Source organism: Pteropus medius, unplaced genomic scaffold, assembly GCF_902729225.1.
Source record: "Pteropus medius unplaced genomic scaffold, Ma_sr-lr_union100, whole genome shotgun sequence".
Lineage (NCBI taxonomy): Eukaryota > Metazoa > Chordata > Mammalia > Chiroptera > Pteropodidae > Pteropus > Pteropus medius.
The window spans coordinates 2,570,178-2,586,392 of NW_024343732.1; the positions used below are offsets into that span (position 1 = coordinate 2,570,178).

The window sequence follows — 16,215 nt, forward strand, 5'->3', positions numbered from 1 at the left end:
TGGAGAGGATCAACCCTGACCACAGCTTCCCTGTCAGGTAGGCGGCCCCACACTGAGGTCCCACTTTACCAGTTGTCTTATGCTTTTTCTGCTCTTTGGGATAGTTCCGGTTCCCGTGGAGCCCCTGGCTGCCCTGTTAACCAATACCTCGCACACCACCACCACCTCTAACATCCACTCCTCTTTTGTAAGACTCCTGCGTTCACAAAAACCCCACCAAGTTGTGATGTTCCACTCTCCCCGCAGCTCACACTGCCTCCGAGCGGCAGCTTTCTACGTGCGCGGGCTCTTCTCCTTCTTCCAGGGACGCTACAACGAGGCCAAGTAAGTGCTGGAGAGGGCAGCCCTCAGGGTAATTTTCTCCCCCAACACTGTGTGCCCAGGACCTCTGTCCCCCTGCCAGGTGGGCTTTGCTGAGGGCTTCAGTTTGTTCTCCTTACGTAGGCGGTTTCTGCGGGAAACTCTGAAGATGTCGAACGCGGAGGACCTAAACCGGCTCACGGCCTGTTCCCTGGTGCTCCTAGGCCACATCTTTTATGTGTTAGGGAACCACAGGGTGAGTGCCTGGGGCTGGGCTGAGGGGCCATCATGGTGCTTGCGGGGGCATCACCAATCAACACTTTCATTCTGTGCCCCTTCCTCGATGACCTTATCTCAGTGACTCCCCAGCCCCCATGCTCCATGAGGCTTGGCAAGAGCAGGAGTGCCCTAGCTCACAAGCCTGGGGGGGCGGGGGGAGGGCGGGGCAGGCCGGGGAGCTTTGTGTCTCTAGAAAAGGGATTGGTGGGGCTACTTGGAGCTGGTAGGGCTGAGGCAGGTCCCCTTCCTGTGTGTTAACACTTGGCACAGAGATGTGTCCTCAGTTATAATCCTTTCAGCTCTGTTTCTGCCCAGCACACACGTCATCCTCAGGTTACCCTTGTTCTCGCCCTTATCCAGAGTAGCCCCTGGGGTTGGTCCCGGTGAGATCAGCGAACTCCACGTCTCCCTATCAGATGTGCATTGTTGCCTGCTTTCACCCATTGACCTTACAAGGCTTTCAGTTTTTTAAATAAAATATTTGTTCATATTATAAGATATGACGTATTCATCATAGAAATTCTAAGAAGCAAAGTTGAAAATCATTGCATGTCCTCTGTCTTTTGCCTGTTTTCACTGCTTGCCCCTGCCCACACACAGGTCTTATTTGTCAGGCTATCTTACAATTTTACACCTTGTTTTTCTCTGCCCCACTGTATCAGAGGTTTTTTTAATGGCAGAATTTTGAAGCTACATCTGCTCAGTAGTTTAGCCACCCTCATTTGAGCAATTTTCACAGGACAGATGTCACAGGTCAGGTGTCTTGGCCTGTAAAGTTTTATCTGATCAAACCCCAGGGCTCCCTAAGAATGAGCATTTTTAATGAGCCTGGTAGGTTCCCCTCCCCACAACCATGTGACAAGCGTTTGTCAAGGCCAGTGGGCCTTGGTGGCCTCAGGTCCTGGTGGCCATGGCCTGAACACTGGTGATATCACCACCCTCAAAGGATAAGGATGAGCTGTGGGTTCTCCCTTCTGAGTACAGCTCTGCTCCTTCTAGAACATTCTGTCACCCTGCCCCTCAGCCTCTGAGCACAGTAAGAACAGTGGCCTTGGTGTGTGTTTTGGGGCAGCATGAAGCCCCACTGAATACGGGCTGTGTTCCTGTGTCTCAGTGTGGCTGTGATTACCCCATTTCCAGATGGGGAGATTAAGGTCACACAGCCAGAAACTACAGACCCAGGCTTAGAGCGAGACCTCCCTGGCTCTCATTTGTCTAGACATCTCCAGAAGCCACCTTGAGTGGGGCAGGCTGGGCAAAGCAGCTCTTCAGGTACAGCTCTGGTTCATGTTTGGGGTGATCCCGGGGCATTTTATAGAGTTTATTTGGGACCCTGCACTGCTTCCTGTGTGCCTGGGCCCATATGGGGGTGACATGGGCCCCCAAGAGCCCTCAGACCCAGGCCTGGCCTCAGGTGACTCCAGGTGTCGGGGGAGACACCGTCAGACACAGACAACGCCACTCTGAGCCTGATAGGCTAGTGTCCATGAGTATTGCGAGTTTGTGGGTGGTCTCCCTCAGAACACCTCAGGGTCATGCAAATTTTCAAAACCCAATTCTGTGGGGCAACCCCAAGCTAACATAGGAGAGCCGAGGGAGACACTCCTGCAGATGGCTTCCAGACAGGCCCAGTCTCGGGCCTGGAGGAGGAGGGTGGTTTTTCCTGTTCTGTTATGCATTCTGAGGTCTTGGAAGGTCTTGGTTCAGCCTTGAAAAGCTTAGAGGGTCCACCTGGAAGTCATCTTCGAGGTGCTAGTCAGGGGAGTGTGAAGTAGTGCTTTTGCGTGCCCGCACACCCATAGCTATGTCGAATCTAGGACTTAAGAGTTGGTTTTGATGATTTGCAAGTCTTTCAGCTGTATGACAAGTGTCCTCCAGGCTGCTGTGAAGGGCGTTCTCCCAGTGTCACCTTGAACCCAACATTTCAGCCATTGGGGCTCGTGGTTCATGAGCAAGGACAAAGTAGCGCTGCCAGTCATCATGGGGTCAGGGATGGGTGTTTATGGACCCTGACAGCTCTCTTTCAGCTCATCCTGGGAATTGGGGATGGCGTCACTGTACAGTCACACATAGTCAGGATTAGAGGGTTACCAAATGGTTAACATGTTAACCATAGCCCTACGTATCTGAGGTGGCCTCCCACAGGAGCAGGCTCCTCCCTTCTTTGTCCATTCTGCCCTCATCACTCTCACTGGGCAGACTGCTGCCTCCTCCCAGGCTCTGGGATCCTGGAATCTGTCTTTCCAGTTGGCTCCTGATCTGGGTCCTGAGCTGACTACCATCAGTGCCTTCTTCTCTGGTTGGAAAGACAAAGGCAGAGGCATATGGAATTGCCGTGGAAGCCATGGTCCACACACATAGCCAAGGAGTGGGGGCAGTTTATTTTCCCCCGAGGTGGTTGAGTACTTCACAGAGGCCATGTGAGATGGGCTGTAAAGTAGGAGTTTGCCAGGTGACAGGAGGGCACAGCCTAGGCTAGGTATAGCAGGTAGGGTCTGAACTGTCCCTGCTGCCTGCCCCAGGCCCCTTCCCCCCATTCCCTGGCTGCTCTTGGTCGACAGGAAAGTAACAACATGGTGGTGCCCGCCATGCAGCTGGCCAGCAAGATCCCAGATATGTCAGTGCAGCTGTGGTCGTCGGCTCTGTTGAGAGGTGAGTGCAACAGCCAGCCCTTCCCATAGATCAGAGATGCCCAGACTGGCCTCTGCTCAGCCTGGTCTCTACAGGCCATAGCCCCATTTCTAGCACATTCTCGGGCTCTTAGGAGGCCATTTGAGGGCAGTGGTCACTATGCTTATTCATGGGGTCAGCTCAATGCAGAGTCTGGTTCAGCCTCTCCGGGACCTGCAAGACATCTGGATTCTTGGCATCTGGGTGAAGATGGGCTATGAGCCCTGGCACTTGGCCTCGTCCTTTCAGGCAGGACTGGCTGAGATGCTCTGAGCACAGAAAAGGCACTCAGAGTGCAGCACTATTACAAACTGGCTCTGGGCCCTGGGGAGAAGGTAGGGGGTAGGCTGCTCCTGCAGTGGGCTTTATGAGCCCATTCAGTCCTCCTGCCTCAGAAGTGGGTATTGGGTGTCCTGCTCAAGCAAGCTCTCATATGCCTGAGGCCCTGCATTACTCAACCAACCTTTGTCTGCCTCCATGGGTCCTGCTGCTCACCCACTTCCAAGGACACATGACTCAATAACTCTTGAGGGCCTGTATGAGGGCTTCTGGCAGGTGGACTTGGGTGATCCCAAAATAGGGCTCCAGTGATGTATCAGGTACATAGGAACCCACTGGTGGAACCTGGGTTCGACCTTAGGGCTTCACCTGTACCCAAGGGGAGGGTGTTTGCCAGGGCAAAGTGAGCTCACCCTGTGTGCATCTCACCCTCAGACCTGAACAAGGCCTGTGGGAACGCTATGGATGCCCATGAAGCCGCCCAGATGCACCAGAACTTCTCACAGCAGCTGCTGCAGGACCACATTGAGGCCTGCAGCCTCCCGGAGCACAACCTCATCACGGTATGGGCTCTGGATGGGGGGTGGTTAGAACAGGGGTGCTAGTTGGCTCCTCAGGGCCAGCACCTGGCCTGTAGCCCCCAGGGTGTGCGCATAGTCCCTGAGGAGGAAGTGCACAGTTGGCTGCTGTCTCTTTGCATCTCTCCAGCAATCCCTAACTTGGCCTCAGGAGACCCTTAGATACGGGAGATGGCACCAGTACCCAAGTGGGTAATACAGCCAGGGCCCATCTGACTCTGGTGTGGAGCACAAAGGACCCTAGTTGGGTGACCAGCCAGTGGAGGGCAGCATTACAGATGCAGGCACAAAGCCCAGTACACCCTGCCCCTCCCTAGGAAGGACCTCATCTGTGTGTCCTCTTTTCCCACAGTGGACAGATGGCCCGCCCCCTGTGCAGTTCCAAGCTCAGAATGGACCCAACACCAGCCTGGCTAGCCTCCTGTGAGGACCCTGAAGGGGTCTGCCCAGCTTCTCGGGGCCTCCGCAGGGCCTGGTGTGTTTCTGACTTCCACCCAGATGGCACTTGTGCTTTCCTCAGAGGCATGCTGGCATAGTGTTCCCAGGCTTCTTTCCCGACTGTCTCCAGAGCTTCCGAGTCCCTGGGAGTGTGCAGGTTCAATTCCCACCCTCCCAGGAAGGGCCAGCCGGCATTCCCACTGCACACAGGACCTCAGTGCTGAGGCTCGCAGGTGGGACGTTGAAGCCAACTTTCCAGAGCCATCTTTTATGAATGGACGTGAACTGCCAGTCCTGCTATACATCTTAGTTACGCCTGCTGGGGAGCACATCTGGGTGGGAAGTGCCAGGGTAGGCGGCATCGCCAACTGACTTCCATCATATGGCCTTCTGTGCCAGGCTGGAATGTTTCCTCTGCTCTCATGGCAGCTTCCAGAGCCCAGAGGCAAGACGCTGGTTTGTGGCCGGAAATTGGGAGGAAGAAGTGATTGCTCACATCAGGGACAAAGTGCATGCCCTGCTATGACACTTTGCCCAGCTTGCTTTTCTCTCCAGCGTCCATCCTTCTGAGAGCTGAGGCCTCTGGTCAAGGGCCCTGGGAGCCCAGGAACTTGCCTTCCAAACTTCTGCACCTTGACTGGATCTCTGTTTTGCCATGGGGGTACACATGCTGTAGACACGGGTGTGCATGTGTGTGCGTGCTGTAGACAGGTGTGTGTGTGTGTGCCTATGCCGTAGACATGGGTGTGTGTGTGCGTGCATGTGCATTGATTCTCAGAGCTGGAGCCAGAACTGAGACTCGTGTTAGCACCAGCTGCCTTCCCGTGTCAGCATCCATACCATGGGGGTAGTAAGCCAGGGAGAGGGGAGAGGACTCTCCTCAGCCCAACTCAGGATGCCAAATGAAGGGGCTGAGGCAGCTCTGTGGCCTCCTAGGCAGAGGACATTTGCAGATGCCTGGAGCTCAGCCGACCCTACCTTCAGGAGGGAGGAGGAGTAGATCTACCTGCCTTAGGTTTCAGGATAACATTGAAACCTTTTCCCAAGCTGGACTCAAGGAAGTTCTGCCTGGCCCAAACAGTGTGCTCAGTTCTGTGCACTTCTTAAATAGTTCAGGAGGTGCACCGGGGGTGATAGATGGATTGAGGGTAGTCGAGGTAACCACCCCTCCAGCTTCCGATGTGTGGGAATGATGCCCCGCTGAGGGGTGGTGAGTAGTCTTGCTGATAAGGGTGGCTTGTGGGTTTGAGTCTTGTTACTTGCATTGTGAAGGCCGCTTCTCAAAGCCTCAGTGTCTGTGACAGAAGGAACATTATCTGGGATTGCTCAGGTAGCTGCTTAGCCCCTGAGCCTAGGTGTGCCTTAGCCACAAGCAGGGCTGTCAGCTTGTCCTGGGCCACTGCCTTCACCAGGCTGGTGTCAGGGTCCTGCTGCACACCTGGGGGCCACTGACAGGTAAGCAAGTGAGCCGTCAGAGGGATGGGCTGGCCGGGGCTTGTTCTAAGAGGACCCACCTTCTCTGCATCACCCAGGAGATGCTGGCCCTGTCTCATGCTCCCCCGGGCTGCCCCTGGCTGCCCCCTTGGCTGATAACCCTGGGCTTGTGAGGCCTTTGGTGGAGAGTGTAAGCCCGGCCATAAGCTGTCTCCATTCTGTCTTCCTTCCCCCTTAAGGGTGTCCCCCAGGCCTTCCCCCCCACCCAAGGGATGGAACCCCTGTCTCACCCAGGTTGCACCTGCCAGCTTGGACCCCATGCTGTCCAACTTCTCCAGACCCACATTACTTCAATCACGCTGCACATCATGTTCGTCTCTGCGTATTTATTTAAGCCTTTCGTTGCTTCTAGGGCATTTTGTATGTAGAGCAGTTGAAATAAGAACCTCAAAACTTAATATCTGTTCTAATGTTAAAGTGCTTTTAGTGACCACTCTGTTATCTATGTATGTGTAAGGTTAAGGATAAGTTCTTAAGTTTACAGTTAAAAATTCAATATTTAATATTCCACTCTAGCTTTATGGAAGCCAAACTATGTGTACGGTTTAGAACCTCTCCTTCACCACAGCATTTTCCAGTTACATCGAGCTGGCATACATACTTTACTGTGAGTCTACATTCAGTTTCTCAGTCATAAGAATTTAAGACAGGGAGCAAGCAAGCTACCAGGGAGATATTGCACAGTGTCATATAATTAACTGTTTAGAAAAAACAAACTCCAAACTCTCCAGCTTATGCGGTGTACCATAGTAGCAGAAGGATTTCTGTTGTCAGATCAGTTGCTGAAAGCTGGTTAGACCCTTGTGTGCTCCTCCCACCTTCTCCTGTTGGCAGTAGTGGCCCTGAGCCTGTAGGTCTGAGGTGCTGGTCCAGGAGGTGCCCCTAGGTTCCCTCAAAATTACACAGCTGCCTCCCCCTGCTGGGTCCCTGCAGGTGCTCACAGGTGGGGTGAAGATCCTCTCCCTGGGGTAAGTGCTACCTATCCCACTTACTGGGAACACAGACAAAGAAATAGGATAAGGGCTACCTGGCATGGTGGGTTTTTGGTTGCATTGTCTCTTTGTTAAAGGATTTTTAATAAGTATGTTTGGCATAATGTCTTTTAACGGGTTTGTAATATGGTTTTAGCAGCCTGTAACTTCAGCTGGTGCTTTTAATCAGGAAAACAAAAATTTATAAATGCAAAACATTGTTTAAAAGATATAACCATAGAACATAGCTTCTTGTTTGTGGATTTCTTTTTCTATGTATTTAAAGTAAAATCACTTGCAGGAGCCATCACTTGCTGTGTCCTGCCTTCTGCCCCTCCCCTGCGCCACCCCAGACAGGATCTTGCCCACCCCGCCCAGCCAGCAGGGCTGCAGGGGCTTCTAACCAGTCAGGTATGAGGATGCAGAGCCCATACCTGGAAGACCTGGTGGAAACCTGAGTCTTTCGCTCTGCTATTGATGTTCCTCTGGTCCAGCCTTGCTGGAGGGGAAGGAACTCCAAAGACATCACATGTGAGTCTCTGAGCACTGCCTCTTCCCTGCCCCTTGCCACAGACAGACTTCCTCACACACCTGGAGTCCTATTCCCTGTGTTGTTAGAAAACACATGGCCCTTTTTTTTTTTCCTCTTTAATTCCCCCCATACACACTTCCACCCCTGATCTATGGATGTTGCCATTTCCCCTTAAGAACTGGATCTCTGAAGGTAGGGCATCTTCTCCCACATGGTCCCAGCGTGCACCCGGGGCCTGGCGCACCCAGGGTATGGTCTGTAACTCCACCTGGGGCGTGAACCCAGGACCTTCTGCGTGTAAAGCAGACATGCTAACCACTACACTATGGAGTCACCCCCAGATTTTTTTTTTCTTTTTGAAGTAAAAGTCACATAAAATTAACCATTGTATGTATGTGTACAATTCAGTGGTATTAAATACATTCACAGTGTTGTACAACCAGCTCCTCCACCTAGTCTCAACATCTCAATTACCTCAAAAGGAAACCCCTGACCCCATTAGCAGCTACTCCTTATTCAGCTTTCTGTCTCTGGATTTGCCTGTTTTGGACATTTCATAAAGATGGGATCATACAATATATGGCCTTTTGTGTCTGGCTCATCTCAGCATATTTTCCACATTCATCCACGTTGCAACATGTGTCAGTACTTCATTCCTTTTTATGACTGAGTAATATTCCATTGTGTGGATGGACCACATTTTCATCCTTAATCTGTTGATGGGCATTTTGGCTGCTTCCCCTTGGTGAGTGTGAGCAGTACTGCTGTGGATTTACCACACACATTTTTGAACATGTGTTTTCAATTCTCTTGGATTGTGTCATAGTTTTAACAAACAAGGTTGTTGCTGGGCTGCTGCCTGTGCTGCATTAAAGCCCTTGAGTAGCTCTTGTCCCTGCACCCCAAGATGAAGCTCAGGTGGCCTCCACTGCTGTCTCCTGGGAGCACATCTGAGAACTCCTTTGGGCCATGGCCTCAGGGCCAAACTGCTGGCCACTGGATATGTATAGGTGATTCACCCCGAGCACAGTGACCGTGCCACCCCCACTGTCAATATCTAGCTCCCTCTGGCCCATCCCCACCAACCTGGGCCCAGGCAGATTTTTCACTTAGGGTGGACTTTGCTCATTGGCTTGGATGTTATTTCTTCCACCATAAGCCTCATGGCCCTTAGGCAAGAAGCAAATTCAGAGCTCATTCAACCAGAGCACAGCTGTGGGTCTACCATGAAACCAGCAAGTAGTTCTTGAAATGGCCTCTATTTTACAGGAAGAGGCCCTTGACACAAGAAGTCATTTCAGCCCTGGCCACTTGGGGCTGGGCTCTTTTCAGCCTCCCGGTGACCTGGGACCTGACCCCCACACAGAAGTGAGCAACTTTCTCTACAGGTAACCTCCACAGCCATCTTGCCCCTATTATCCATGCAGCTTCCAGAACCTAGCACCTGAAGGGATGTTCCGGTGGACACCTAGTGGCTACCTCACATCCCCAAGCAGGCCTTGCAGACGACATCATAGAGCCTATTGCCAGTGAGGTCTACCAACAGGAGTGTAACCAAGACATAATCTGGGCCCTCGATGCTCATGATGTGAAAGTGATGCACATGGGATACGTGTGTGAGGGATATAGGCAGGAGCCACCAGGCCAACATGCACAGAAGGTCCTGAGGCAAGAGATAAGAGGACGGCATGAAGGAGCCAGACAGGAGGGGCCTACTTGCCAAGAGACCTACATGTTATAACCAAAGCAGGCAGAGTAGTTGTGCTCAGGTGCGGGCTGCAGAACAGTGCCCTGGAGTGACTGGCTGAGGAGATGGAACTCTTCCAATTAACCAGTAGTTGCCAGAGAAGTTTCCACAAAACACAAGATGTTGGTGAACAAAGAACAACTGCCATGGTCATAGTTTTGGGAACATCTCGTAATGCCAACCAGGTTCCTTCTGGCAGGACAAAGGTCAGCATAAAGGGACACCATGCAAAGAAGCCCTCGGAGTCTGCAGGACACACTTAGGAAGTATAGGACAGGAGGTGGCCACAGAGCTGGGGGGAGTCAGGGATGGGCCTCATAGAGGCTGTAGGTAGCCAGGGCAACCGGCTCAAGCATCAGATGGCTGGGACAGGGGTCATTAGTTGTCCTTGACATGTACACACCCCAATCCTCAGAAATTTACCCATTTCTCTGCCTATTCCTGGCCATCTCTGCCACCCCTCACCAAATCCCAGTCATGTCTTTTACCTGGATGTCGGCCAGCCTCCTCCCTGAATGGTCCTGGCATATTCCATGCTCCTTCCCACCTGCTGCCCTGCCAGGGGCACTTTCCGTATGGCTGCTTGGCATCACCTGGAACATACTGGTCCAGGCCTGGCACATGGTGGGTTCATGGGGCAGCCCAGAAGAAGTGGGCAGCCCAACTCCAGGCAGTTCCAGCAGATGCCACATGGACATTTGTCCAAGCTGCCTGCAGGTGTCAGCACTCATGGTCACTATGGCCAGGTTCCCCCCAGAAATGCCAACAGGACCCTGCCATCCTACAGGGGAGCCTAGATCTCATACCCCCTGGCAAATAGGCTCTGGGGGGCTTCAAATTGAAAATGTCCCCAATGTGTATTGGCTTTGTCCCTTGGCCTCTAAGAGCTTTGGATTTACATTTCTCCACAAAGAAAGCTATTCAGGTAGAGGCAGGCAGTCCTATTTCTGTACTGTAGTCCAGTCTGTTCAGCACCTGACATTGCTTTCTCGATTTGGACCATGGCAGCCTCTTCTCCCAACGTAAACCCAGCCATCTCAGAGCTGCTGATGACAGGAGAAGAAATGCTGCTGGAATCAGAGGGTGGAGGCGCCCACTCGACCTGGACCCTCAGGGCCACGGAGGCCCCATTATCCACTCTCACCCACCCCTGTCCCTCCCTTGTCCCCACAGAGGAGCTGCTGCTGGTCTCCAGGCATGGCAGGGAAGGGGAGGACTGCTGACATGTTTAAAAGTTTATTTTGCCCCAAGTTCATACTCACATGGTGAGATTTCAGTGTAATTCATTGGGAAAGGAAAGGAAGATTAATTTCTATGTGAATTTGATTTCCTTAGTACTTTGATATTTTTGATACCTTTTCAAAGACCAGAAAATAGTTCAAGAGACGATTACAACGATTCTTCATGAAAAATACGATACTCCTGACATATTACAGCTGCTATAACAAATGTGATTTTTATTCTTTTTTTTTTTTTTAGGTGGGGGCAACTCTTGTTGGTTGGCCTCACAGTTACCAAAGGGAACTGGTCAGCTTAAAAATCTTTTTTTTTTTTTTTTTTACTGCTACAGCACCTGCTCTTCCTAGGTGGTCTCCCATCCAAGTACTAACCAGGCCTGACCCTGCTTAGCTTCCAAGATTAGATGGAATCAGGCTTGTTCAGGGTGGCATGGCTGAAGACACAAATGTTATTTTTAAAAACATGACATTCTTAGTTTGTGGGAGACTGATCAGCACATGTTTGCCCATCCCTGTCGTGTGTTCTGAAAAGCTCTCTGAAACACATCACTCTGGAGAGGGACCACTTTGTCAGTGTGTGTTTGCTTTGTTCTGTGTGTCATTTCTAACCCCAATTCCATCCATTTAGTGTCTGTGCAACGTGGAGTTCAGACACCATCTGTAGATAGGTGTGCTCTGTCCAGTGCAAATGTCTTGTGGCCCTGAGGAAGTTCTGCCACTACAGAGTTCTGAGCACAAACGCTCCCTAAAGGGTTAAGTACCAACTGCTCAGAAGTATCATTGTGAACCGGAAGTGTATCTCCCACTTTGTCTTCATCTGCATGTGTCACCAGTTGCTGTCGGCAGCTTGGCATGCTCCGTGCTCGGCCACCAGGGGGCGCAAGTGGCCCCAGTAGTGTCCCCACCAGGCGGGGCGGGGTGGGATGTCACCACACCTCAGTGTAGCCAGGCTGTCCTCATTTGCAGGCATATGCGATGACCTGCACCTCTGGGTCTCTCATTTTCCATCCTGTAATGTGTGGGGTGGGAGATGGCGATCCCCAGGGTTCTCCAAGTGTCGGACTATACTATTTTCATGTTTATTCACCAAATGTTTATTTGGCACCTACTGGGAGCTAGGGACACAGCAGAAACCACATCAAACAAAGTCACTGTCTTTAAGGAGTGGACATTCTACCAGGAACCCGACAATGGGTCTTAAATAGGAGTGAGCATGGACCTGCCTTTGAGAAGGGAGCAGTGCACTGTAGGAGGGACAACTTAAGGGCATGTGGGAGACACTGACAGGACAGGAGACCTCCATCAGCTAAGCCGGTCAGAGCTAGACAATATTTCCAACTTACACTACATGGCTACCAAGACGGAGATCTGAGGAATGCTGTACCCACTACAGCATGGCCAAGCATATGGGGTTAGGGCGGCCAGCCCTGTGCAGGGGAGCGGCCAGCCTCTCCAGCCCTTCCTGTAGCATCCTAGAGGATGGGAATTGCCCCACGTATCCAGTGCTGCCTAGAGCACAGCTGGTCTCAGTCACTCTCATTGAGGGATGGGGAAAGTGGCTGAGGCTCCCATGTCTGGGAAGAGATCGAATCCTGGGTCCCCTCAGGTCTTTCTATACCCACAACACTCAGGCCCATATCCCAGAACTGAACTCAGGGGTGGGGTGGTGCAAGCAGGCCTGAATGGCGGCAAGAGATGGGTCAGCCAGTGACAATGACAAAGATGGGGTCACTGACACCTCCTATAACATGGAATCCAACAGCAGTTTCTCCGGGGACCAGGGCACTTCTGACACTGGATAAGGCAGTGGCTCAGCTTGGCCCAAATCATGAACCAACCCCAGCAGATGACTCAGAGCTAGATATCCAATCTGCCCAGCGGCCACCATGCTGTTTCCTGAGCCACCCCTTCCCTAGGAGAGGGGACTTCATCTCCAGGGGAAGTTCTTCCTGCCTCTGGAAAGTTCCTCTGTTCTCTGAGGCAGACAGAGGGAAGTCCCAGCTGGGCCACACTCAAATGCCTCATTCTCAGGATCTCTTTCTCTGAATCTAGTTCTCATCAGGTCTAAAAAGCTGACTTAAGGAGATTATTTTTCAGGAATCATTTGCCCCTCCCTGGCTGTGTCCTGGAATGGCCCTAGCCATGCTTGGTTATGGGGACTGGTTATGGGGACTCCCACGTGCCTTGTCTGTGGAGTGCAGGGCCAGGGTGGGCTTTACACAAATAGAGACCCCATAGCTATATCAACTCGGCTCCCATGACAGGACCAGTGGCCCATGGCCGCATCATCTCTCTCCAGAATCTTCCAACTTTTATGACTTACCTGGGGCTCATGGTGAGTGAGGATGGCAGGCCAGTGCTAAACAAGCTCCTATCCCTTCTTTAACTCCCATGTAAAGGGCCAGAACCTAAGTCAGGCTCCACGACTGTACAACATGACAGACATCTGTAATGTGGAGGATAACAAAGGCATTTTAATCAATACACTGGGGAGTATCTAACAAGATTTGGGGGGACACAAAGGAATCACCAGTTCAAGGTCACAGTATGAGACAAAAATATGTTTTGAAGCTAGCGTGTTTCTTCCAAGCTACACCAGGCTCTAAGCTTCATGTTTTACCAGTTCCTCTGAAGGCACCAGGCCATGGGATCCTGTGAAGTGGATCATTCCAACCCAGGCTAACTCCTATCAGGGGCCCAGCACATGGAAGATGCTCTGAGATATACTAAAGTAGCATTCAGATCTAAATAGGTGCGATAGATAGATAGATAGATAGATAGATAGATAGATAGATAGATAGATAGATAGATAGATAGATGATAGATAGATAGATGATAGATGGATGATAGATGCCCTGTGTTTTCATTTGCTGTGTCTGGCCACCCTAGGGGCTCAAAAACATCTTTGAATAAAAGAACATGGGAATGAAATCAGAGGGCTGGAAGATTATTGAGTCCAAATAAGAAATTTTACTGGGGAAACAGAGCTCATAGCGCTTTGTAGTATGCTTACTTCTTTCCCTCAGAATAAAATCCTGCCTCCCCCAGGTTCCAGTATCAGTCAGCCCTGTGCTCACTGCCACCTCAGGACTGTGGCACCTGCTGTCCCCTCTGCCTAGAATGTTCATCCCTAGGCTGAGTCTTTGTTAAGATTCAGGTCTCTCTTCAAATCTATCTGCTCGCAAGCTTCCAACTCTTGTTCTGGCTAGAGGCCTCCCCAGTCACAATGTCACACTCTGATCACTCTTCTTTGTCATCATTAGTAGTTGAAATCACTTTGTTCATTTCTTAATCAGCCTGTTTCTCCCTACTTGACTTGTTCACGTGGCATCCAGCACATGACCATAGGCCTCTGAGTAGCCATGGGTGACAGCTCCAATGGGGAATCTGGGCCATTGCACCTAACCTCCTGCCACAGGCCCAAACTGCCCCCAAACTGCAATCTCTTGGCTCTCAGTATCACCTGGAGCAAAGCAAAGGTTTCCAGACCAGGAGGTCCTGGTTACTCTTGCACTAGTAAGAAGGTAAGTTAGTCTTGGGAAAGGCTGTAGCCTTTCCCATCACTTGCAATGTAGAAATACCCTTGGCCCAAGGATCTTAGGACCTTCCCCCTCCTTGAAAGGCTCCAAGGCACCCGTAAAATGGGGCTGATGGTGCTCAGTTCTCAGGAACATTCTAGAGGCTGGAACCAAATTCCAAAGGACAGTCCTGAGTCATGATTGAAGGTGGCACCTCCGCATCTGTGGTGAGAAGGATCCCCCATCAGAACATTTGCTTTCCATTTAAAAGATCGGGGCATGTGTACTGTGCCTTTGAGTGTGAGTACACAAAATCAAAGTGGGCCTCATGGGTCTATTTGTGGAATAGAACCTCTCTGGAGGGACATGCAAGAGATAGACTGGTGATAGCAGCTGCCTGTGGCCAAGGGGACAGGCGGCCTGAAAGTCAGGGTGAACAAAAGATGCCTCTCCCCTGGCACCTCTACCTATCTGCTCTATCCTATGGTACCCAGCCCTTGTTAGGGGCCCATTAAATATTTGTGGAATACATTAACTTAGAGTTGTCCCTCAGTATCTACAGGTGATTGGTTCCAGGACTCCCACGGATACCCAAATCTGCTGATGTTCAAGTCCCTTACATAAATTGGAGTAGTACTTACGTAGAATCTATGCACATCCTCCTATATACTGTAAATCATCTTTAGATTACTTATAATACCTAATACAATGTAAATGCTATGTAAATAGCTGTTATACTGTATTGTATAGGAAATGACAAGAAAAAAATCTGTACCTGTTAAGTATAGACTTAGTACATACACATCAACAACAACATAACTTTTTTTTTTTCAAATATTTTTGATCTGTGGTTGGTTGAATCTGAGGATATAGAACCCATAGATATGGAGGGTTGACTATAGCAATGAATGAGTGAAATCTTGAAAGGTTGCTTGTTCAAAAGAACAAATAAGATGGAGGCACTAGGTATCTTCTTTCATTCCAAGCCACCCTCTCAGCGCTCACCCAGCCACCCAGTACCAGCTGCCCCCCGCCCCCCTTCCCCTCCTACCAAACACAGGGGAGGAAGTGGGGATAATTTATGCTGATTAGACAGGTTTCTATAATTTCTGTATGTCCAGGAGAAAGTCTCTCCTCCTGACTATCTTGTCAGTGCTTTGGCAATAATCTGGGAGAAAATTCTCATAAAGAGGACCAGAGCCTTGATGAGCAGATATGTCAGAGGCCCAGCAACAGCAGGAAGGACAAGCCTGGCCCTATCTGAGTGGAAGCCAAAGTCAGGGAGCCTGTAGGCCTCAACATGAAAACAGACACTGACTTTTTACCACCCTTTCCCTGGGAGAAACAAGGCCATTTCCAATGCCAAAGGATGCAGGTTTCAGTAGATTAGCAATTCGGATATTGGACCTCAAAGTGCTTGGCAAACACATATGAATTATGCAGTCCAAGAATCTTAGGAGGCAAAGATGGAGGGGGTACTTTGCTGTGTGCTACTAAACTGCTGCTATCATTGAGTGACACTGGAGGGCTTTCACCTTTGTGCTTAGTACCCTTCTCATTGATATTAACCAGTTGTCATTCTTCATTGTCAATGGGCACTGTTCCTTGTCCAAGACCACAACACCAAACAAATTGGCACCCATCAGGCCCTCATTTTTCTACCATTGAGGCCCTGCTTTCCTTGCTGCCTGTGCAGTCACCTGGCTCAGCTCCCATTTCCCTATTTGGATGTGAATGTCACTTATCCAGTTTGCCCACATGATTTCTCAGACCCAGGAAGGGACACACCTTGATGCAAAGAGATGCAATCGCTGCTACCACTGTGGAAAGGGAAGCCCATCCTTAGTATGGATTACGTTTTTTTTCAGAAGCTGTGCTCATGTCATCCATTTTAGTGGGGCATTTCACTCCTTCTGACAAATGCCCTTTTGCCTTAGATTCTTCAAAGATACAGTTTTCTAGCCCAATGGGACTCCTGTTTTTGCTAGGATTCCAGACTTCAAGGACATCCCTTAATCCAATATCTCTACCTCTAGGCAATGCGTTTTTCCAGAGAATCAAAGAAATTCTGTGCATTCTTAAAATAAAAAGGTGAGATGTAATTATAGGTCCTGACATTTCCAAGGATCAGTCTGGAAATTACACAGGATAGCCCTGAAGAAACCTCAATT

General features: G+C 50.5%; 1 protein-coding gene and 1 pseudogene across 1 annotated transcript in view; one reads left to right on the forward strand and one right to left on the reverse strand.

The window, feature by feature from the left end:
• The window catches only part of MAU2 (MAU2 sister chromatid cohesion factor), a 26,472-nt gene extending 19,153 nt beyond the window's left edge, over positions 1-7,319 (forward strand). Inside the window, exons 14-19 of the mRNA XM_039867988.1 lie at positions 6-37; positions 247-324; positions 445-556; positions 3,141-3,231; positions 3,964-4,091; positions 4,459-7,319. Of these exons, the coding sequence (XP_039723922.1) occupies positions 6-37; positions 247-324; positions 445-556; positions 3,141-3,231; positions 3,964-4,091; positions 4,459-4,533 (516 nt within the window). The 3' untranslated portion in view covers positions 4,534-7,319. The remainder of the gene's footprint in view (positions 1-5; positions 38-246; positions 325-444; positions 557-3,140; positions 3,232-3,963; positions 4,092-4,458) is intronic.
• A 3,530-nt stretch (positions 7,320-10,849) lies between these two features.
• On the reverse strand, positions 10,850-10,968 carry LOC120606687 (uncharacterized; annotated as a pseudogene).
• Positions 10,969-16,215: the final 5,247 nt, after the last annotated feature.